Source organism: Scylla paramamosain, chromosome 1 (genome assembly GCF_035594125.1).
Source record: "Scylla paramamosain isolate STU-SP2022 chromosome 1, ASM3559412v1, whole genome shotgun sequence".
NCBI classification, from domain to species: Eukaryota; Metazoa; Arthropoda; class Malacostraca; order Decapoda; family Portunidae; genus Scylla; species Scylla paramamosain.
The window spans coordinates 34,548,736-34,574,192 of record NC_087151.1 but is presented as its reverse complement, the minus strand read 5'-3'; the positions used below and the strand labels follow the sequence as shown (position 1 = coordinate 34,574,192).

General features: G+C 39.7%; 1 protein-coding gene across 4 annotated transcripts in view; it reads left to right on the top strand.

The window, feature by feature from the left end:
- Positions 1 to 22,851, top strand: part of LOC135104539 (SPARC-related modular calcium-binding protein 1-like) — a 150,685-nt gene extending 127,834 nt beyond the window's left edge. For 3 of the 4 annotated variants that reach the window (XM_064012129.1, XM_064012130.1, XM_064012114.1), the window contains 7 exons: positions 8,795 to 8,845; positions 10,301 to 10,432; positions 11,528 to 11,653; positions 12,487 to 12,565; positions 13,198 to 13,332; positions 14,011 to 14,130; positions 21,300 to 22,851. In XM_064012129.1, coding sequence (XP_063868199.1) covers positions 8,795 to 8,845; positions 10,301 to 10,432; positions 11,528 to 11,653; positions 12,487 to 12,565; positions 13,198 to 13,332; positions 14,011 to 14,059 — 572 coding nt within the window. In that variant the 3' untranslated portion in view covers positions 14,060 to 14,130; positions 21,300 to 22,851. The remainder of the gene's footprint in view (positions 1 to 8,794; positions 8,846 to 10,300; positions 10,433 to 11,527; positions 11,654 to 12,486; positions 12,566 to 13,197; positions 13,333 to 14,010; positions 14,131 to 21,299) is intronic. The other variant, XM_064012122.1, reaches the window with a different exon arrangement.
- The last annotated feature ends 2,606 nt before the right edge of the window (positions 22,852 to 25,457 follow it).

The window sequence follows — 25,457 nt, the reverse complement described above, 5'->3', positions numbered from 1 at the left end:
TCCATTAGTAAGGTGGACATAATGGGAGTGAGAGGATCCAAGCGTGAGAAAGAGGCATTGCGTGACAGGACAGTGCCTAGATTTCATCAACCCTCTCCTTTAATTTGTCCTTCACGTACTATTCTTCTTTGAACCAATTTGTCCCCATCGCGGCGGGCCAACTGTCGGTCTCCTTTCACCTCGCCCTGGCCTGTGTGTAACCTTCGCGGGAAGTAATTGGAAGTCACGGATAAACGATTGAACCAGCACAGTATTTCCTTGTCCTGGGTCTCGTCTGTAACTTGTCACGGCCTTCTTGGTAATGACCTGAACACTCTCCTTTTTATCTAACTCTAAGAAACTGAATGAAAGTGCAGTGGCCGGTATTGAACCCAAAGGACACTCAAGATACGCTACTCTTTTACCAGTTGAGCCACAAGAATCACCGTGGTCAGAGTTGAGCATGGTCGATCTTAATTTTGTTTACATCTTCAGGTCTCCAACTCTCTCCTTCCGTGTGTACCCTGAATATTGCCAAGGTATTCGGGTTCCTTATTCTTCCATGTCAATTCAGTGGTTCTCACACTCCTTGGCGCTTTAGTGACGTACGTGATTCTGTAAACTTTTCCGGGTTTCTTGCTCGTTGTTTTGTGTTTGTCACGTAATCTTGGTTCTTTCCTTGGATTTTTTTCTGTTTGTTTATTTTTTTATGGTTGTTCTGACGATCCAACACTACTACTACTGCTACTACTACTACTACTGCCACTACTACTACTACTACTACTACTCTTGTTCTTGTTCTTGTTGTTCTTGTCCTTGTTTTTGTTCATCGTGTTCTTTTTTAATGTTGTTGTTGTTGTTGTTGTTGTTGTTGTTGTTGTTGTTGTTCATCATCATCATCATCATCATCATCATCATCATCATCATCATCTTTTTCTTCTTCTTCATCTTCACCACCACTACCAGCACCGTTTGCCTTGCCTTGCCTTGCCTTACTCCCTGTCCACGACCTTGCCTCAGCAGAATGTTCCACTTAGAGGAGTTTAAACATCACCCTTGCTAAATATGCTCATATCTCCTCAGTATATCTCTTACCCGATGCTGCTGACGCGGCAATTCTGTTATTATACAAGTTTAGAAACTGGAGCAAATCTTGGCCACATTCTTGTTGTGATAGTAATAGCGATGATGGTGATGGTGATAATAATAATAATAATAATAATAATAATAATAATAATAAGTATTATTATTATTATTATTATTATTATTATTATTATTATTATTATTATTATTATTATCATTATTATTATAGTAATGATGATAATGATGAGAGAAGTAGTGGTAATAACAGAAAAATAGTAAAAGTCGTAGCAGCAGCAGCAGCAACAGCAGCAGCAGTAGTAGTAGTAGTAGTAGTAGTAGTAGTAGTAGTAGTAGTAGTAGTAGTAATAGTAGTAGTAGTAGTAGTAGTAGTAGCAGCAGTAGTAGTTGCGTAATAATGGTAGTTTGTTTCAGTTTTAGAAGCAGCAGTAGTAGTAGTAGTAGTAGTAGTAGTAGTAGTAGTAGTAGTAGTAGCAGCAGCGCAACAGCAGCAGTAGTAGTAGTAGTAGTAGTAGTAGTAGTAGTAGTAGTAGTAGCAGTAGTAGTAGTTTTAATAGTAGATTGGGTTTTGGTAGTAGTAGCATCATATCATAATTATTATTATTATCATTATTATTATTATTATTATTATTATTATTATTAGCAGTAGTAGTAGTAGTAGTAGTAGTAGTAAGTAGTAGTAGTAGTATTTGTTGTAGTTGTTGTTGTTGTAGCAGGGGCAAAAAGTTTAGAATAGAGGCCTTTCTTTGTCTTGCAGTGGAATCATGCATAGTAGAGGTTGATTATAACGACAGTGATGACAATGATAATGTCAATGAAGTATAGAAAAAAATGTTGTTCAGCACCATTATTATCTGGTTCGTGTTGCACATAACCCCGTTTGTATTCCCGCCACCATAATGCCACCACAAAGTATTGGGTTAATTGACACAATGTACAGGAATAATGAGGTTTTTTGACTCACTGCGCCACTGTAACCTAATATACGGTTCATTCTCTGTCCAAATGGTGGCTGTGCATAACACAAGCCGACACAAGCCAACAGCACCAGCACCAGTAGCAAGGACAGCATCAAACAGCAACCACCCAAAAAAAAGAAAAAAATGTGAAGCTTACATTTCGTTAATATATATTTGCAGTGGCATTTACTTACTTATTTACATATTTGTTTGTATATTTATTTGTTTATTTGTTTATTTACTCGTCCAGTTTGTTTGTTTGTTTCCCTTTGGTTCAAGGTTTGCTGTGTTATGTTTATTCACTTATTTATTTATTTGTTTATTTACTTATTTATTCATTTATTTATTTATGTATCTATGTATCTAGTATTTATTTATGTTTATTTGTTTGTTCGATTATTTATTTATGTATTCATGTTTTGGGGTTTGGCGCGCGCGCGCGTGTGTGTGTGTGTGTGTGTGTGTGTGTGTGTGTGTGTGTGTGTGTGTGTGTGTGTGTGTGTGAGGCAGGACATCATGCATGGTGCCATCTATGAATGTCCTCCTTGTTTCCCTGATGCCTTTTTTCCTCCCGACAACCTCATAGCCCACACCCAACACCTTAGATGTCTCCCTAACACTCCTTTCCTGACACCCCCACACACTCCAGACCCAACACTCCACACCCATCACCCTACATAGATATCTTCCCTAGTGCTCCTTCCCCTCTTCTCCAAGCATGCAGGAGGAAAGCACAACTGGCGGAGCTCTTTCAGTTGTTCCAGGCAGACTCAGAATTCTTGCATCTTCTCCATATCCTCGTGACTCTAACCTGCTTGTCCTGCGTCACTGGTCGGAAAGTAGATGGTTATTTTATTATCTACATGACTATCCTGTTTACCCTGCGTCACTAGTTAGGAAGTGGATGCTTATTTTATTACCCACATGAGTCTATCCTACTTATCCTTTGCCAATAGTTAGGAAAAGGATGGTTATTTTACACGTGAAGGGTAAACTTTTGCACTTTTTTTATTTCTTTATTTAGTTATTTATGTATTTTGATATATAAAAGGAGACTAACCAAGGACAAAATATTATTATAAAAAGTCCATTCAGTCACCAAAGGTAGTAAATCTAGAGAAAGACTGTCTATTTAGTTCAGGTGCATTAACACTGATTTAATGAGCAGACTTCATTACCCTTTTTTGGGGGATTTATAGTATTGTCGCTATATATTTTCTTTTATTTTGAGTCGTTGTTCAATCTAATCATGTCTACACCTGTCACTGGTGGGTGGCAGAAGTGGGACGCTGAGGTGATTTACTGAGTACACTTCATTACCCTTTCTTTTTTTTAGGATTTGTAGTATTGTCTATGTAATCATTTTTGTAATTTTTTGAGTTGTTCGGCTATTAAATTATGTCCACATCAGACATCGGTGTGTGGCAGAAGTGGAACTCTGAGGTAATTTACTGGGCACACTTCATTACCCTTTTGGCATTTGTAGTATTGACGTCGCCAGTCTGAGTAATGCGAGGGCGTGTGGTGCGGGGCGAGACGACCGTAAATCATGCGGCGACGGCGGCGTGGTGGGCGGGGCGGTGTGGCTGTGAGCACGGCACCGGGCCCTGGCAACCACGCCTCGAGGTGCTCTTTGTGTTCCTTGTAATCTGTCTCGGCCAAGTAACACTGAATTGCCATATCGAGAAACCCACGAGCCCTGTATCCAAGGCAGGCCTCTCACTACTCAAAGGTTGTGGTTTTCTTTACCGCTATAATCGCCCTTATTTTTTCATGTACTTATTTGTTCATCAAGGCGAGATATAGATTTGTGTTTTCTGATCTCATGAACCTGTAAATCAGTCAACCAATCATTCGATCAATCAATAACTTATCCTTTCTAGCTCTTGAAAAATTGTCTTTTACCCTTTTAATCACCATTTTTTTCCACGTTCATGTACGAGACTAGCATAACACGTAGATGTCTTTTGCTTCTTTTTAAATCTCCAAGTTTTGCACTGACCCAAAAGTGTTTCGATTTCATAAACAAGGCCAGATTATCCTCCGTGGTGGCGTGCTGCGTTGGTGTGCCTGAAGGCGGTGTGTGATCGTGACGGTCCGCGTGGTAATGTGTCGCTGAAATCTGCGGAAGAAGAGGAAAAAAAAGTGTCGTGTCATCTTTAGTTTTATAAGCACACTCAACGGGCGACACATGTTTCAGGAATTAGATTTTGCGCTTCAAATTCAACAATCACGATTATGTACGAGTCGAGTTACAGCGATTGCCTTTGCTTAAGTGGAGCGTGGTCAATCTTGACTGGTCACTACAAGAGTACTCAAATCAGTTACAGACCTTCACTACTTTGAGCTCTTCCTTTTCACTGTTATTATTGCCCTGACTCGTGTTTTAGCTGACTCATCAATTGATATATTCGAATTTTTGTTTTCGTTAAGTTTGAAAGATTCGTCCTTCAGCTACTTGTCTCGTAATTTTCTTGTGATTTTCGTTTTTCTGTGATTTTTTTAAACTTTTTTTTTACCGGATTCATATATTTATAATATTCTTCATGATATCTATTATGCAATATCACACCTTCACTATGTCTTAGTAGATGTTATAGTGGAATGTTTACAGGAATTGATCATTGATTATATAGGTATTGCATAGATTATTTACTATGATTTTGCTAATAATTCTTGCTATAAATACAAAACTCAAATCCCTTTTTTTACCTTTATTTTCTTTATTTTATTATTTTTCATCCATTTTATTATCTTTTTCGCTTGACTAGTTGCCCTCCCTCTCGCTCCATTAGCGACACCCGGCCCGTCTATGGCAGGGTGGAGGGGCTCACTGCCACCTCGGAGACAAGCTGCCGTGAAAACAGGATAACTTAAGCACCAGCACGAAGCCCGCGCCTCTTATCCCTAAGTGTTGATGGCTGGTATACCGCCGGCATTCCACACTGGCTCCGAGTGACTGATGGCTGAAACTCCCTGAACCTGAGTCTGACCTTCCTTGTCTGAGCCTGACCCCTTCCTTGCCTGACCTGACACTTTCCTTGCCTGACTCATCTTCTCCTTGTCTGACGTGGCGCTTTCCTTGCCCAACTTGATTTCTCTCCTTCCATAACCTAATCCCTTCTTTGTCTGATATTATCTTCTTGTCTAACGTAACTTATTCCTTCTCTGACGTAATCTTTTCCTTGTCTGACCTGTTCCCTTCTTTGCCTGACCTGATTCTGCCCTTGCTTAACTTGATCCCTTTCTTACCTGTTGTGACCCCTTCTTTATCGAACCTGACCCATTCCTTGCCTGAACTAGCCCTCGCCTCCCCTGACTTTTGATTTTCCTTGCCTTCCTAGAGTTGTGGATTTACCTTCTCCATTGCTCTCTGTGTCGACGACGTGCGTGGGTGTGTAGGTAGTTGGGTAGATGTCTCTCAAATCGCATCACGTACTGGCTAGGCTCTGTGTTTTGTGTGTAGAACGTCGCTGCGTCGAAGAACGGACATTAACTCCATGCTTATGGAGGAGAATGACGCCGTTGCTTCACCACAGAGCGTCACCCTGAAGAAAACGAAGATCGTGAAGAGACGTCTAGATGGAGATTTGAATGATCCTCACAAGCAACGCCGCGGAGGAACATTAAGATATTCCACTGCAGTAATGATAATGGCTGAAAGTTCCACAATGCTGACACAATGGAAAAGAAAACTTAGTAGCGACACAACCTGTCGCTGGTTTACTGAAGAAGCTTGAGATGAATGGACTGTCCAGTCACGCCGCCACTGTAAACCCTCGTGGTGGCCTCAAGTGCGAGTCAATCCCAGGAACCAGCATGGCCAGTGTTTCGAAACGCTTTGCTCTCTCATATACCACGACTATTTTCAAAGACCACAAAGATGATTAGCCGGGTTCCTAGAAGTATTTCCTCTGTTAGTAATGTAGAAATCTTGTTAATCTACCACTAGAACCATAAAAAAAAAAAAAAACATGCTCAAGAACCCTTGTCACTTCAGCCAGAGCGTTTGGAACATAATGGAGATGCGGCGCAGAAGTGTTTCAAAATATGGTCCCAGAAGAGAAGAGCGGCGGGCGGTGTGGTGAGGAGGTGGCGCCACTAATGGACGTGTCACCGCGGGGACTGACTGCCTGCCTTGCGATGCTCTGAGAAGATGTTAGTTTAATGCACGCTGGGGACTCGACATAAACACTCCATGATGCGCGAGTGTAGGTGTTGGAAGGTGATCTGAGAGTTGTTTTCTATAAATCCTTTGGGAGTCGAGTGTTTTTGTCAAGCCGGATTATTTAAGGTCGAGGCAAAAGTTATCCTTGGGTTTCGTCCTCCCTTCTTTATCAGCGGAGAGAGAGAGAGAGAGAGAGAGAGAGAGAGAGAGAGAGAGAGAGAGAGAGAGAGAGAGAGAGAGAGAGAGAGAGAGAGAGAGAGAGAGTAAAAAATTCTCGTAGGGTGAGTCAGGTCTCGGGTCGCTGTCCGGGGAGACTCCTGCACCCTTGAATAAGGTCGACTTGTTGCGAGTACTTCTTTGTGTGTGTGTGTGTGTGTGTGTGTGTGTGTGTGTGTGTGTGTCTGTGTGTGTGTGGTTATTTTTATGACTCGTAGTGTGAACATTCTCTCTCTCTCTCTCTCTCTCTCTCTCTCTCTCTCTCTCTCTCTCTCTCTCTCTCTCTCTCTCTCTCTCTCTCTCTCTCTCTCTCTCTCTCTCTCTCTCTCTCTCTCTCTCTCTCTCTCTCTCTCACTGGTATTTACATCTGCCAGTGACGTCACAACAGTTGGCTGTGAGGATTCCTAAATCTGTCAAGTCACGCAATGGGACACACACACACACACACACACACACACACACACACACACACACACACACACACACACACACACACACACACACACACACACACACACACACACACACACACACACACACACACACACACACTATCCCCCTCCTCTTTCTTCCCTAGGCAGACAAAAAAAATACAAATTAACACCTGGTTCATATTTTGCTAATGAAAAGAGAACAAGGAAAGCCAAGAATGATGGTGAAAGAAGGGGAAGGGAAAAAAAGGGGAAGAGATGACTGGAGATACAAAGGAAGGAAGTGAGGGGAACAAGAACAAGAGCAGGAGGAGGAGGAAGAGGAGGAGAATGAGGACGAAAGAAGAGAAAGGAAAAAAAGGGAAGAGATGACAGGAGGAGATACAAAGGAAGGAAGTGAGAAGAACAAGAACAAGAGCAGGAGGAGGAGGAGGAATAAAGGAGGTAGACTAAACAGCTAAGGGTCTGGCTTGTTCTTCCTGAGGGTGAACGGCCGCCGCGCCAGCTACTTGGAGCGAAAGGCAAGGACAGGCACTGAGGGACGCAGGGAGGCAGGGAGCAGAGGCGCTTGGGGAGGGAGAAATGGACAGACAGGGACCAAGAGGAGTGGGGGAAGGAGAAGAGGGGAAGGGTCAGCTATAAACAGAGGCAGCGTTTTTGTACTCGTTTTATTTATGCTATTTTTGCAATGTGCAGTGTGTGTGTGTGTGTGTGTGTGTGTGTGTGTGTGTGTGTGTGTGTGTGTGTGTGTGTGTGTGTGTGTGTTCTCTACGACTTCCTGGGTTGAGCAGAACAACCACCACCACCACCTCTTCCCCCTCTTCCTCTTCTCCCTCTTTCCTACCCTTCCTTTCCTCCTTCCATTTTTCCACCCCTCTCCTCCTCCATCATTACGACGCCACACCACCACCACTGCCACCGCCATCCGTGTCAAGGTCCTTTCCCTCACCGCCTCCTCTCATCTCTTCCCTCCTTCCCTCGCAGTTCTCAGCTAACCTCCCTCCTTCTCTCCTTCACCCTCTTACTCACGCACCCCCAGTCTCCCTCCCCTACTACTACACACACACACACACACACACACACACACACACACACACACACACACACACACACACACACACACACACACACACACACACACACACACACACACACACACACACACACACACACTCTGCGCCTCCTCCCAACCACGTTTCAGTAATCAAGCCACGACATCACCACCGTCATTGTCATCACCACCACCACCATCACCATTACCATCGTCACCATCATCAAAACATTGCACGTTAAAGGTTCATTGTGTTCCTTCAGGTAGCTGGATTCTTCAGCATAGGTATTTATTATTTTATACTGTTATTTTATTTATTCATTCATATATTTTTGTAAATCTTGTGCTAATTGAGGTTTGTAGTTTTGTCATCGCATTATTTGGGTAAGTGATGTTTTTGTCTGTGGATGAAATCAACATAAATGTCTATATCTTTTTTTTTTTTTTTTTTTTCAATTTCTGGTTGGCTGTGTATAGCTGTCCACTTGGCTTTATGTTTGTTTATTCTCTGTCTGGCTGTCTATTTGTTTGTTTGTCAGACTGCTTTTACAACTGTCTGGTTTGTTTCTCTCTCTCTCTCTCTCTCTCTCTCTCTCTCTCTCTCTCTCTCTCTCTCTCTCTCTCTCTCTCTCTCTCTCTCTCTCTCTCTCTCTCTCTCTCTCTCTCTCTCTCTCTCTCTCTCTCTCTCTCTAACATGAGCAAGACAGTAATGAGAGAGAGAGAGAGAGAGAGAGAGAGAGAGAGAGAGAGAGAGAGAGAACATTAAGATACAACTTAACTTCCCATCACTACTAACACTATTTTTCACAAGTTAACAAAAATAACAACTAACTGAAAAAGTGCCAGTGTGACATTACCTAAACTTGCTGCCTTTCTCCTCCCCACACAGATGAACGTTGCCGAGTGCCTCCCTGCAACACCAGACCAACCACCCCTAAACGTGAGTACTTACCCCTACATGTATATACCCCATCATCCCTCCTTCCTAGACTGATCCTCCCATAAGCCGTAGATTATTGTGGTGTGTTTTTAATTTGAACTAACTTTGGATTTTTTTTTATTTTGTGTGTGTGTGGTTGATAGGGTTCAAAAAAAGGAAAATAGCTTAGACAATATACCAGTTCCTAAAAGAGTCAGAATTAGTAGAATAAAAAGAAGTGGCTTAGGATATCTGGGATATTATTGTTGTTGTTGTTGTTGTTGTTGTTGTTGTTGTTGTTGTTGTTGTTGTTGTTGTTGTTGTTGTTGTTGTTGTTGTTGTTGTTCTTCTTCTTCTTCTTCTTCTTCTTCTTCTTCTTCTTCTTCTTCTTCTTCTTCTTCTTCTTCTTCTTCTTCTTCTTCTTCTTCTTCTTCTTCTTCTTCTTCTTCTTCTTCTTCTTCTTCTTCTTCTTCTTCTTCTTCTTCTTCTTCTTCTTCTTCTTCTTCTTCTTCTTCTTCTTCTTCTTCTTCTTCTTCTTCTTCTTCTTCTTCTTCTTCTTCTTCTTCTTCTTCTTCTTCTTCTTCTTCTTCTTCTTCTTCTTCATCAGTCTTACTCTTTCCACTCCCACATTTAGTGCAACCTGGAAGCACTGAAAATTTTCATCTAAGGGTGGGATAAATAAGCCTCAAGGAGATGTTGCTGGGGACTGAACCCTGGCAGGAGTCTTAAGATAAATGTGAGTCAGTACATCACCAATCAGGGCAGAACTTGTGGCCTAATTGGTGATGACTTATGGTCATCACCAAGAAAATTTGATTATGGTCAGCCATAATTGCCTTGAATCTAACATCACTCAAATTGATAAGCCTGACTTCTTAAGATTTATCACCTTTACAGCATAATGGATAAAGGTTGCTGGAGACAGAACACATCAGTAACTTACAGTAATATCAAATCTTAGCTTGAAAGTCTCCCAAACCTTAACCCTACCCTTAACTTCTTTAACTTTTATTTCTTTGCAGCATCTTGTGAGCATTAGAAGGACAGATAAAGAATGATGGAAATAAAACACATCAGTAACTTAGCTTAGATTTCACTTCATTCAGTAGTCCCCTCAACCTCAAATCCCCCAACATCTCCAACTTGCCCTAAACCTTCATCCTCCTTGCAGTATCAATTCAATCTTTGAGCATGAGAGGGACAGATAAAGGATGCTGGAAACAGAACACTTCAGTAACTTATTTTAATGACAGATCTTACTAAACTCAGAAGTCTTTCTAACTTCAAATCTCTCACAACCTAAGGTTCCTCTTAACTCTTTATCACCCTTTGCAGCATCAGTCCCATCTTGTAAGCATGAACATTACAGTGAAAGGGTGTTGATGACAGAATACTCCAGTAACCTATTTTAATCTCTCCCTAACCTGAAATTCCCCACAACCTAAACTTCCCCTTAACCTTTATCACCCTCTGCAGCATCAGTCCCATCCTGTGAGTATGAGAGGAGCAGACACGGGTTGATAGAGGGGGACCATGCCAACAATATGTCCATTCCAGTGTACAAGTGTCAGCCCAATGGGAGATATGAGCCCATGCAGTGCTTCAAAGGTAAGGCGAGGCTTGACTGATGTGTGGTGTGGTGTGTGGCTTGGGTGAAGAATGACAGGAGGTGCATGTGGGTGGGTGTAAAAATTCGAAGAAAAATGAAAGGAATAAAGAAAATGAAGGAAAGGATGTGGGTGAATGGTGGATGTCAAGAAAAAATATCCAAAGAGATGTGAGGAGGGGAGTTGAGGTGCTATGTGTGTGTGTGTGTGTGTGTGTGTGTGTGTGTGTGTGTGTGTGTGTGTGTGTGTGTGTGTGTGGCTGGCTGAATACTAGATCAATATCAAAAAGTAGTGCATAAAGGATGAAAGTAATAGCAGAGAGAGAGGGTAAGTCAAATGCAGATATGGATGGCTTTAAGACATGGGTATTAATGAATGGTTTAAGAAGGATGAAATGAGGTGTGCAGAGTAGAGAAATTTATGTGGCAAAGTCAGGTGTGGAAATGGACTGGTGAAGAGAGTGGTATTAGGAAATGGGAGCTTATAGTGGAGATGCAATGAAGTACCGTGGAACTGAATGAGGTGGGAAGTGTTGAATGAAACATAAAAGAACACAAAGGAAGAGCTAATTGCAAGAGAAATGTATCATTGTACATTTCTAGAAAAAAAAAAAAGGTTGCATATCATGAAAAGAAGAGAAGAAAGTGAATGGGTAAGTTACAAGAAAAATAAACTCAGGTTCTTAGGTTCTTAGTAGATATTAAATGACTAAAAAGGAATAGATGTGTGTGAATACATGTTATGTAGTTGTAGCACATAATAAACAATTTCAGCTTTTGCATGGATTGGTCAAGCTTATCAAAATGATAAAGTGATTAACACATATTTTTTAAAGATGAGGTGGAATATTATGATGTGGATCTCATGTTAGAATTTGTTGTATATAATCTTTGGGGTGTTATTTTCTTAAAGGACAGAACCTTAATTTGCAACAAACATGCAATATCTCTCTCTCTCTCTCTCTCTCTCTCTCTCTCTCTCTCTCTCTCTCTCTCTCTCTCTCTCTCTCTCTCTCTCTCTCTCTCTCTCTCTCTCTCTCTCTCTCTCTCTCTCTCTCTCTCTCTCTCTCTCTCTCTAACCTTTCTTCCCACTGCAGCAGACAACACAGACGTGATCTGCATCTGTGTGGACGAGTGGACCGGCAACAGTTTGGATGGTACAGGAGTGAGGAATGGCACCCCAGACTGCTCCCGGCCGATGCCCCATGCCCGTCTCTGGCTAGGTGACTAGTGAATGTCCTTCTCTCTTCACATTCCACACATACTGAAATTAAAGTTTGTATATATCCTTGTATCTGACTTTCTAAGACGTTGTAAGTTTTCTATGAAGTAATGAAGTGAAGTGGTTATCTTTTTACAGTGATGATTGGTAATTTTGATACAAAATGCATCATACGTGTATACCAGTTACTAATGTGCATATTTACTTAGTTGTTGTAAACAGGGCCTAAACCACACTATTTTGGTCCTATTTCTTTTCCCATATTTATTTGTCTAGTTTTTCCTTGAAATGATGTACATTCTAGCTTTTACTGCTTCATTTTTGTAGTGTATTTCTATGGAAGCATAATTATCTAATTGTCTAATAAGCTGAGCTTCATGAGTAGGCCTTAATGATAAAACAAACAGAGGAGACACTTAGAGCTTATGTGGACAAATCAGGTTACTATGATTGACATTGAGACAAGCTATACAAAATAGATGGTTGTGGTAGCAGCAGTAGCAACAGGAGCAGCAGCAGCAACAGCAGCAGCAACAGCAGCAGCAACAGCAGCAGCAACAATAACAATAGTAGTAATATAGTAGTAGTAGTAGTAGTAGTAGTAACAGTAGTAGTAGTAGTAGTAGTAGCACCTATAACAGCAGCAGCAGTAACAGTGTGATGCCTTATGTTTTAAATACTACTAAGAAATTGGCCTAGATATTGTACAGTTGCATTATCAGAATATATAAGACAATGTTTGCTGTACTCTTACCTAAGTGATCATTGAGGCTCTAGTGCAATGTGGTTGGCACTTCAGTACTGTATAAAATCAATTTATTGTACATTTTTCAGGCTGTACAGGAGAAGTCAAGACAAAGTTCATGCAAGACCTGAAGAAATTTCTCTTTAGCAAAGTGGAAGGTGGAGACAGGTGAGTAATGTGATGTGGCAGGAGACTGATGCAGTGATGGAAAGAGAGTAATTATTTTGCCATGATGTAAATGAATGCCTTTAAATAAATGAGGTAGAAGGAACTGTTACTCCCTTAAGGTAATAGCTATTTACATACTAGTAGTTATTAATGGGATAAGGTCACCTGAATGTTTTGAAGATTGCCACTTCACAGAGTAACAGAATGGTAATTTAGAGATGGCAGAAGGCAACAAAGATAAAGAACTAGGTGAAAAGTTGAGAAGATTTGCAAGGCCAGCTTGGAATTGATGGGCAGATAACAGGGATGAGTGACAAAAATAAGTGAAGAAGCTTGGAAGATTTTTTTGCCCTACATTGGAATGACTGAGGCTAATACTAACAAACAAAAGTGAATATCAAGTAGTAACAAGCCTTTAGGTCATTTGATTCAACAACACCACTGTATATTAACCATAATAATGGAGGAGAATTTGCTACATTTTTAAAGAAAGAGAAATGTATTAATGCTATAAAGGAAGATATAAATGCTTGTGTGTCATGCATATAGTACAAGTGATGATTGAACTTTGATATGAAGAAACAACAGTGGGTGAAACAGTGGCAAACCTCTACCCTTGTGTCCTCCCTCAGGAACCCCGGTGCTGACTCCTCTACTCAGTCTGTTGAAGAGTTTGCTGCCCGGTACCACTTTGGCAGTCTGGACACTAACAACAGCAGTTTTCTGGAAGGCCAGGAGAAGAAGATGGTCAAGAGACACTTTAAATCGTGAGTGCTTGCTGGGAGTTACTCTTTTCATACACACACACACACACACACACACACACACACACACACACACACACACACACACACACACACACACACACACACACAACACACACACACACACACACACACACACACACACACACACACACACACACACACTGCTCACTACCTTTGGTGGCTGAGGTTTGCACTGTGCTTATGATGCCAGGAAGTTTTTTCTATTGATGGAAAAACACTCATTTTACTCCTTGAGGAAGAGAGGTTGTCTGTCTCAGTCTAACTTATAAATCAAATTTTATGAACACCAATTTCTCACTGAGAGATTAGAGATGATCACAAGTCCAGCATATGATCTCCAAGACCAGGATGAATTACACACATACTAAAGAAAAGAAAGCAAAAATCACATGAGTTCAGTCAGTGAATTTTTCTCCATGGATTGATTGTTTTTACATACAGTTACTCTTCACCATTTACTTTATTTAAGGAATTCACATACTAAACTAAGTATTTGCCATTGCTTAAGAGGAGTACTGTTTCTGAGTATTTTATATGGCTATAGTGTGCTGCTATAATCAACAGCCTAGCATTTTAGTATTTCATCATATTTCTAAACGTGAATATACATAAACTTTATAAAAGCACCTCCACCAAGCTGTATTTCCCTCTCCTAAGAAACCCCAAGCTGAAGAGGTGTGGCCGAAAGATGACCCATTTACTGTGACGTGAACTATGACAAGCGGGTGTCCCTGGAGGAGTGGGTGGCATGTGTCACAGTGCAACAGAATGATACTGGTTAGTACTGTGCCTTCTGTACTGCCTTAGTCTGTCTTTTGTACTCTCTTTCTGCATTGCTTCTCTCTCTCTCTCTCTCTCTCTCTCTCTCTCTCTCTCTCTCTCTCTCTCTCTCTCTCTCTCTCTCTCTCTCTCTCTCTCTCTCTCTCTCTCTCTCTCTCTCTCTCTCTCTCTCTCTCTCTCTCTCTCTCTCTCTCTCTCTCTCTCTCTCTCTCTCTCTCTCTCTCTCTCTCTCTCTCTCTCTCTCTCTCTCTCTCTCTCTCTCTCTCTCTCTCTCTCTCTCTCTAGGGCTACTGTGGATAGCCTTGAGATGGAGTGCATGTGGTATGGTGTGTCAGTAGGTTTGGAGTGTTTGCCAGACTGGTAGTACTAATGGAGTGACTTGTGCACTGAGTGTGTAAGGAAAACTACCCTGGTGTTTTGCACAAGCCTTGGGAAGCATGTTTAGATTGACTTTATTACTACTAAGGACTTGCATCCCATTGTATTATATTTAACTATCAGTTTCTATTGACTTGCATATTTTTATTGATGTTTCTCTGGGTGGCACAATTACATTGTTGCCATAATTATAAGTGAGTATTGTCAGTTTTAACATTTCTGGGAACTATAATCATTAATAATTGAAGTGCAGCAGGGCCTTTTGTGAAATTCTGTGACTGCTGCATCCAGTGTGTTGTATTTCTTTGATTATTACACCACCTTTTGCACTTGATGATAGCCTCACTCTCTGGTGCTGTATCCCATGACAGTCACACACCTCTTTGCTATTATATCTTGTCCCTGCCAAGCTGCATTTCCTGCCGCCTCTCCTTGCTGTATTCTCCTCCACTGGACCCCAGAGCCCTGGCTGACATAGTATTTTGCTATTGCACTGCTGCCACATCTTCTAAAGGTAACAGTGCTGGAGGAGTCAGTGTGCGGACCATCGACGAGAATCCCCTCCACAAATACCTGGTGCCAGAGGATGGGAAGGTTTATAGAAAAGTAGAAATCATTAGAACACAACATTTGCCTGGAAGTTTGTTAAGGTGGTTATTAGTCCTTCATGTTGGTTTATGCTGGCTTTTGTTTTGTCATCTTTGTGGAAGGCGATGACTACCTACCTGATTTGTGTTGCTCCTTCCAAGGAAGCAACCAGCAGCTGACCTCTTACCATTCATAAGTGCAGTTTGTCTTCAACAATTAACTACAGTATGCATGTGTTTTTGTCTAACACTGCATGACTTTTTTCCTGCATGATGTTGAATTGCATTATATCGTGATGTAGCAACAGCAGCAGATGCAGCAATATTCTCTGCAGCATTTGAAGTAATCCTGAAGCTGTGCTTGAGTAGGAGGTAATATGAATGAAACTGACAAGTACTATAAACTTATAAACCTAGACACTGTCAGTTTTCATTATAAACTGGAAAGTTTTTTCTTATGTTGGGGAGACACTGTCAAATGATAAAACTTTCTTTTGTTTTATGTACAGAATGTTTCCATATCACAGAAGGAAATTTATATATGTTCTTTATAAATATATGTACAGTATGTAATTATACAGTAAAATCCCTCTTATCTGGCATCAACGGGACCGCCGACATGCCAGATACTTAAATATTGCCGGATAGTTGAATAGAAGTGAAATTATGTCCACAATCACCACCCTACACTCACACATCTTACCATAACAAAGATCAGCTGATCTTAATCAGCAGCTGATCTGATCAGCTGCTTAAGCGTAACCACAACACGCTTCCTCTTTTCTACAACTTTAGGCATGATGAAGGCGTCAGGCGATAAACAGTGCAAACGTGGGACTGAGTCACTGAGTAAACACAGTGCAGTGGGCTGCGGATGGTGCGAAGCAGTGCGTTCTGGTGGCGAGGGGACAAAGTATGCCTTGCGCGGGAATTTTAATAGATTTTATGAGTACACATTGATTTTTTATTGATTTTAAGGCTCGGGGAAAAATGTGCCGGATACTTGAAGCTGCCAGATACTCGAATGCTGGATAAGAGGGATTTTACTGTATAAAATATAATTGTGTGTGTGTGTGTGTGTGTGTGTGTGTGTGTGTGTGTGTGTGTGTGTGTGTGTGTGTGTGTGTGTGTGTGTGTGTGTGTGTATATATATATATATATATATATATATATATATATATATATATATATATATATATATATATATATATATATATATATATATATATATATATATATATATATATATACATACATACATACATATATATACACAGTAAAATCCCTCTTATCCGGCATCAACGGGACCGCCAACATGCCAGATACCAGAAGTTGCCAGATACTTGAATAAAAGTGAAATTATGTCCACAATCACCACCCTACACTCACGCATCTTACCATAACAAAGGTCAGCTGATCTTAATCAGCAGCTGATCTGATCAGCTGCTTAAGTGTAAGCACAACACGCTTCCTCTTTTCTACAACTTTAGGCATGATGAAGGCGTCAGGCAATAAACAGTGCACACGCGGGACTGAGTCACTGAGTAAACACAGTGCAGTGGGCCGCGAGTGGCGCGAAGCAGTGCGCTCTGGTAGCGAGGGGACAAAGTATGCCTTGCGCAGGAATTTTAATAGATTTTATGAGTACACATTGATTTTTTATTGATTTTAAGGCTCGGGGAAAAATGTGCCGGATACTTGAAGCTGCAGGATACTCGAATGCCGGATAAGAGGGATTTTACTGTATATATATATATATATATATATATATATATATATATATATATATATATATATATATATATATATATATATATATATATATATATATATATATATATAGACGCACACACACACACATGGGTGAAATACCTAGAAGACAACAAGGTGATAACAGAGAAACAGTTTGGCTTCAGAAAAGGAAGATCTTGTGTTACGAATTTGATAAGTTTTTACTCGAGAGTAATAGATATAATGCAAGAGAGAGATGGATGGGTCGACTGCATATACTTATGGTAGATCTGAGAAAAGCATTTGATAAAGTTCTACACAGAAGACTAATATGGAAACTGGAAAAAACTGGAGGACTCGGTGAATCACTGTTAAAGTGGATGACTGACTTTTTGACAAACAAAGAAATGAGGACAGTAATTAAAGGCAGCAGGTCAAACTGGAGAATGGTAATAAGTGGATTCCTGCAAGGTTCCGTACTTCCACCTATTATGTTCCCAGTTTATGTAAATGATATGACAGAAGGTGTAGAAAGTTACATGAACCTTTTTGCTGTTGATGCTAAGATTATGAGGAAAGTGACAAATGAAGAGGACTGCAATGCTTTAAATCAGGACTTAATTAAGATTAATGAATGTTCATTGAGGTGGAACGTGGAGTTTAATGCTAAAAAATTTAGTGTGATGAGGTTTGGAAAAAAGTGTGAGAAGACCAGTTGGCAACTATTACTTAGGGAATGAGGAAATCTCTATAAGATCAGAAAAAGACCTAGGAGTAATTATTACTAATAATTTATCATTTGGGAAACACATAAACAAAATTATAGGAGAAACATATAATCTGCTGAGAAACATCAAGATAACATTCTCCTATATTGATGAAGATATGATAAAAAAAAACTGATAACAACAATGATACATCTGAGATTGGAGTACATAGCATTAGTGTGGTCAACAAGTTTGAAAAAGGATACAAGAAATTTAAAAAGAATCCAGAGAGCTTCAACTAAAATCCCTGCAAGCTTAAGAGAGTATAGTTATGAGGAAAGGTTGAAGAGATTGGACCTGACTACACTAGAAAAAAGGAGGGAAAGAGATGATCTGATAGCAGTATATAGAATATTGGAAGGAATGGAAAAGTTGGACAGAGAAGACCTCATGATTCCAGATATGAGAGACACAAGAGGACATGGAAGGAAATTCAAAAGGAGTGTTTGCAGAAGAGACATCAAGAAACATAGCTTCCCACACAGAAGTATAACAGTGTGGAATGAACTTAAGGATGAGACTGTGTGTGCAAAGACAATTCATAAATTTAAAGAAAATCTAGATAAAAGTCGATATGGAGACAGGACAGCACGAGCCTAGTGTGGCTCTTGTCCTGTATTTCACAACTAGGTAAATACAACTAGGTAAATGCACACACTTTTGGGTAAATGGATATTTGTCTGTGTTTGTGTGTGTGTGTGTGTGTGTGTGTATATTTACCTAGTTGTATTTATCTTGTTGTATTGTACAGGGCATGAACCAAAGCTCATTTTGTCCTTTCTCCATAACCATATTTATCCAGTTTCTCTTTAAACATATGTACACTGTTTGCTGCAATCCTTTCCTTCAAATCATTCCAGATTTCAATAGTTCTATACAGGAGGCTGTATTTCTTGATGCCGCTTGAATATCACTCTTCTTTATTTCCTTCCCATGCCCTCTCATCTGTCTATTCTTTCTAAATTGTTTACTAATTTGTACATTTTTATAAGGTTTCCTCTTTCTCTTTTCTCTTATAGTGTTGGTAATCCTATCTCTTCAAGTCTTTCTTCATAGCTTAAGTCTTTCAATTCTGGTAACATCTACGTTGTTATCCTCTCTGTTCTTTCTAGTTTCCATATCCTCTCTGTTCTTTCTAGTTTCCATATATCTTTTTTTCTATGTGGAGCCCAAACTACTGTTGCATATTCCAATTTAGGTCATATCATGCTTGTTATAATTTCCTCCATCATTTCTTTATCTAAATAGTTAAACATCACCCTAATGTTTGTTAATAAGTTGTATGTAGAGCTGAATATTCTGTTTATGTGCCTTTCAGGTGATAGTGTGTCCTGAATCATTACTCCCAAATCTTTTTCTTCATTACTTTTCATTATTATTTCTCCTCCCATTTTGTACTTCCATGAAGGTCTCTTTTTTACTTTTTCCTATTTCCAACACATGGCATTTTCTGGTGTTAAATTCTAGTTTCCATATTTTGGCTCCATGCTTGTATCTTGTCAATATCTTTTTCTAACTCCTTGCAGTCATTTTCATCCTCTGTTATTTTCATCATTTTTGCATCATCAACAAACAGTTTTATATAAGTATTTAGATCCTCTGTCATATCATTTACATATATTTGAAACATAATAGGTGCCAACACAGATCCTTGCAGTACCCCACTTGTCACTCTGCTCGAGCTTGATTTAGTGTTCTCATTTCCTTCGTTTGTAAATAATCCTCCGTCCATCTCAATGTTACTCCCTTTGGTTCACCTCCATCCTCTATCTTCCACTAAGTTTTTCATGGGGAACTTTATCATATATTTTTTTGAGATCCAGGTATACCACATCAACCCATCCATCCCTCTCTTGCACTCTATTACTCTCGTATAGAAGCTCAGTAGGATCTCCCTTTCCTGAATCCAAATTCCTTTTCTGTAATTATCTTTTTATCTTCTAGATATTCCACCTATCTGTCTTTAATTACTATTTCACAAAGCTTGCTTACAATACTTGTTAGTAACACCAGTCCATAATTTAATGCTTCCAGTTTATTTCCCCCTTTGTATATTGGCACTATGTTAGCTCTTTTTCATTCCCTTGGTACTTTTCCTTCTCTCAACAAGCTGTTAATTATATCCCTTATGGGTTCTTCCATTTGTTCTCTGCATTCTTTTAATATCCATCCATTTACTTGATCTGGTCCCATAGCTTTTACTAACATCCAGCTCTTCCAGCAGCTTGTTGATTTCTTTTCTCTTTACTTGTATCTCCTGTATTCCCTCATTCTGTTATACCACTTTCAGTGCCACAAATTTGGTTCCCATTGTAAACATAAATCAAAAACTCTCATTCATTAGTTCACTCATCTCCTCAGTAGTTTCATAAATTCTTCCTTCCTTTTTAACTTGTTTATGCCATCCTTACGTTTCATTTTCCTGTTTGTTTATTTATAAAAGAGTTTGGGTTTTCCTTGCATTTTCTTACTATGTTACTTTCAAAGTTTCTTCTTCTCTTCTTATTTTACTATATTCATTCCTTGCCTTTCTGTATTCTTCTCCAGCATTTCTGTTCAGTTGTCTCATCATTTTCTTCCATTTCCTGTCCTTTTTCTTTTTTACTTCTACACACCTGGCATTATACCATTCATTCTTCCCAGATTTCATTTTATAACTTGGTACGAACTATTGCACCCCCTCTCTATACTTGCTCAAAAATATCTCATATTTCTCTTGCACTACTTTGCCCTCAAATACCTCTTTCCAGTTAATTTTACTATAGAATTTATTAAGTTCTGCAAAGTTTGCTTTAGCATAGTTCTGTCTCCCATTTCTGTATTGTTCTTTCCTGTGCAATATTTTTTCATCCTGTGGTACTACTTATATTATCACATGATCACTTCTTCCCAGTGGACTCAGACAATGTATACTTGGTCTACTTTCTGGGGTTCTTGTAAACACTAAGTCCAACTGTAATGGTTCTTCTTCTCTGCATCTCATAGGCTTGTTCATCCACTGTCTCATTGTATTCACCAAGTGTGTGTGTGTGTGTGTGTGTGTGTGTGTGTGTGTGTGTGTGTGTGTGTGTGTGTGTGTGTGTGTGTGTGTGCATGTGGGTATGAGACGTTCTGCTCTCATATGCAGTACATTCACTAAAGTTTCACATGTTCATGAATATAATCAATAAACTACTTTATAAACTTTCATACCCTCCTCCTAATGAAGTAAGTGGAAGACGTTGGGTCAACTGCTGGAGAATAGCACTGCAGCACTGCTTAATCAGAGGAAAGCATCACCCTCTCTGTTGGCATCACACTCTGGGCACCACATCATTACCCAACAGAAGCCCTTTCACTTCTTCCACTTACTCAGGACACTAACCATAAACTCCACCAGTAAAGACTTACCTAAATACACTACCCCTTTTGCTTCACTTATTTCATGGAATGATGATGGCCATTTGTTGATATATGAATACTTCTACACACACACACACACACACACACACACACACACACACACACACACACACACACACACACACACACACACACACACACACACACACACACACACACACACACACTGAGTGACCAGCAGACGACTGTACACACACACACACACACACACACACATTATGGCTGTATATCTTAAAAGTCAGTGCACAATCGGGTCAGAGATATACTCCCCATGAGACTAAAGCATTCATGTCCCTTCCAGGTGAGACAGTGACAGGACCTGATCCACAGAACCCATTTGAGACCATCCTCAAGCCTGAAGTGTGAAGAGGAGGAAGAAAGATGAGGAGACAGAAGAATAAGGACAAGTCGAAGACAGCAATACTTGTTTGTGGCAGAGAAGAACCAGAGGAACACATATTAATGGGGATGGTGGATGGTTAAGATGAGTTGATTCTCCTCATCAGAAAGATTAGCCATCAGCACTCTCAGTCTGACTTTTTAATGAGTTAATTTGATAAAGCAGCAGTGTTATTGTGTTGCTTTGTGTTCATACGAAAATGTTACCTGGAGGAAAGCTGCTCACATCATGAGGCTGTCTACCTAAAGCTTTGAGATGGAATGCATAATGGGAACAAGTGCAGTGATGAAGAGAGAAAAAAGAAGGATGAGAGCAGTGTGTTTGTAGATAAAAAGAAACAAAAAACAAGAAGCTGCTCCATGTTACAGAGTATATAATTTGTGTGCAAAAAATGTGGTAGCTTGTGTGTGCCCACAGGAAGCATAGTGTTGGTCGTGGTAATGGAAAGCATGTGAGGGCAAGGAAAGAGTTGTGAAGTGTGTGTCAGTGCATGAGCTTGTAGACCTATATGTGTGTGTGAATGGTGTGTGACCCAGTAAGCAATTCATTATCACCTCATAGTCTGCATCTTACTTTTTTTTAACATGGAGAATTAGTTCAATATCTGGCAGATATTCATATAGGAAGCACTCAAGGCATCCATCTAATCACATGGACACATCCTCACTCAACCTTTCTTTAATTTTTGAAAGTATAACTATCACATATGCCACCTCATGCAAAAATGTAAGAAGTTGCCTTCTCTACGAGTTTTTCTTTTATATAATCTTGAATTACTATACAAGTTTCTGTAGTATGGTAAAGACACAGTAAATACACAAACATGATGCAGACAATTTTCAGCATTATTGTTCATTATTTGATGGGCTTCTGGGTGAGATCTCATACAGTGTTATGTACAGCTGCCTACAAGAGAAGTTGGCACATTGTAGTGGGCCCATGGAGGACATCTATGGTCTCTTCAATTTTCTGAGTGGAAAACATTTTGCTAACTTCATTTTAATAGTGAATGGATTGCAGAGGGTGTATTTCCTTCAAACTGAGTAATGGCAGTTTTTATAGAGGTGGCAGGTCTCTTGTATACCTTTTGGTAGCTTTCCCAGCTTCCCTTGTGGGGAGCTGTACATTGATCTAGATTAAGTTAAGTAAGGTGTCCTATAGATATTATATATAATCTGCCAGATGTTGAGGTGAAGGCTGGATGATGGCAGTTACTGTAAATATGTTCACTCAGTGAATATTAACTCAGAGGAAAGTATATGTATGGTATGTTACAGATTAAAATTTTGATAGAATTTGCTTAAGGCACAAATTTACAGACACAGAAAATGTCCAGTTTGCTAGAGGTGTGTGTGTGTGTGTGTGTGTGTGTGTGTGTGTGTGTGTGTGTGTGTGTGTGTGTGTGTGTGTGTGTGTGTGTGTGTGTGTGTGTGTGTGTGTGTGTGTGTGTGTGTGTGTGTGTGTGTGTGTGTGTGATTGATAACCTCACAGGGATAATGACACATGAACTTGGGTTGGATAGGTTAAGTATAGGAATGCTATATTTTAATATTTATTTATGATATAAAAATAATAATGATAATAATAATAGTTTTAATATTATATTTATGTAGATAATCCTTTTATTCCCAGTTGCAAGAAAAACATGACTTCAAATTTTGTAGCAATGTCTGTGTATGCTTGTATGGGTGTGTATTTACCTAGTTGTGCTTTGTAGGAAAAGAGCTATGCTCGTGCTGTCCTATCTCCATATTTGTGTGTGTGTGTGTGTTGGCTTCTCCTTGCTGGTGGCTGGTGCCAGAGAAGGTAGTGATGCCATTAGTGGTGGGAAAGGTGCTTCAGTTGCTGATGAGGCCAAGGCAGGTGGTGCAGTGTTGTTTTCTTTCAAGACTGTATTTGCAGTATGTGGTGTTAATACAAAATATGAAAAATTTACTGATGCAGAACAGCATGATTATGAGTTATCAAAGTTTTTCAAAATAAAGAAAAAGGATAGGAGAGATGTAACTGGCATGGGTCTTGTCTTAATGATGAGCTCTATCTAGGATATCTGTAAGGTGAAAGAATCTAATAATTATGAAATTAATGCATTCATGTGTGTAGAATATGAGAACAGGGAGGAAGAAATGAGCCAGTGAAATGTCTGATATTTGCAGTGCACTTTTAGGTGTTCTGAGATTTACCATTTGCTGTCTCAGCATTTTGAACCATAGATCTTAAGAATGTCTGTGGTATAATATATATACAGGATGTCCCAGGGGAAAAGTCATATATTCTCAGAAATGAGAAATGTCATTCTATGGGCAAATACACCATGGTTTAGAAGTTACAGGACATCTAAATGTGAACATACATCAATGGCAAGTGGATGCACACAGGCTGTCCTGCAACCTACAGACGATCACTGTTGCCATATGGCATTTGTAATGTTTTAGTTATTATTTGCTACAATGATACACATGTTTTCTTGAATTCAGTTATATATTAATTTATTTATGAAAACTATAATGTGTAATCAAGTAACATCCTCATGATGCCAATGCCCACCATTACTATCCTCTCCTTCCCCCCTCCCCTTCACCAATTCTTAGCACATTCATATCAAAATGTCCTGTAACTTCTAAACTATTACATTAAAAACATTTGACCATAGAATATTTCCAACTTGGAATGGCTTAATCTTTCATATCTGAGAATGTTACTTTACTTTTGGGACACCATATATATATATATATATATATATATATATATATATATATATATATATATATATATATATATATATATATATATATATATATATATATATATATATATATATATATATATATATATATATATATATATATATATGTATATATATATATATATATATATATATATATATATATATATATATATATATATATATATATATATATATATATATATATGTATATATATATATATATATATATATATATACGTACAGTCGCTGCAAAAAAAAAGTATACATTTTCACCGCAATAAAAAAAGTACACACACAAATATCCGTGTAGTGTTTATTTGTGTTCCCACCACCAGCAGAGTGGGTGGAGCTAGTGATGATGTTGGTTGGCTAGAGCCCGCTTCCATTCACTGTTCCCTACCACACCAGGCCTAATTGCACCTCCAGCGCTTCTACAAAGAGCGTTTCTGTTATGCTGCTCCTGAGCGCCCCCATTTTCTACTTGTGCGCCAACTTCGACGTGCTACCAGACGCCCCACATTCATTATCAGCTGTCTCTTCAAGATAAAACCTGGGCCCTCACCCTCCTAGGCAAAGGCTGGTCTGTCATATGCATAACAGCATAGTTAAAGGTGACAAGGAGGACCATTTACAAGCTAAAAATCGCAGCAGAGAACCTCCCTCCTGGCGTGGTACCAGCCAGAAAACCAGGCTCTGGGGCACCGAGGAAGACGTCTCTGCGCACAGATAAGGTCCTGGCAAGAGAGGTGAAGGAAGACCCTTCGATTACAACTGTCAGCCTGAAAGAGAAACACCCCAACCTCCTGCAGAACATCTCGGTGCAAACTATTCAACATTGCCTTCAGAAGGACTTAAAATTGCCAGCACGCCGTGCCACCAAGAGGCCACTTTTGACGGAGGCTATGAAGAAGCGATGTCTGGATTTCTGCCAGAAATACAAGGAGTGGACACCAGCAGATGGTAGAAAGTAATGTTCAGCGATGAAAGCACGTTCCAGCTGGTCAGGGGCGGCTCCAAGGTCGTGAGGAGGCCCAGTAACATGTCCCATTATGACCCTCGCAACACTGTCAAAGTGGTCAAACACCCAGACAGTGTTATGGTGTAGGGGGCATTCAGTGATCGTAAGGGCTCTGCTGGACTCTACTTTCTTCCTAAGAATGTGGCGATGAAGGCAACTAATTATATTAAGGTCTTGGAGGAGTACATGTTGACATTTTGGAGCATTCACGAAGCAGAATATTTTATGCACAACTTAGCACAGGCACATAAGTCCAAGGCTGTCAAGGAGTTCATGGTGAAAAACAATATTCGTGTTCTCAACTGGCCAGGCA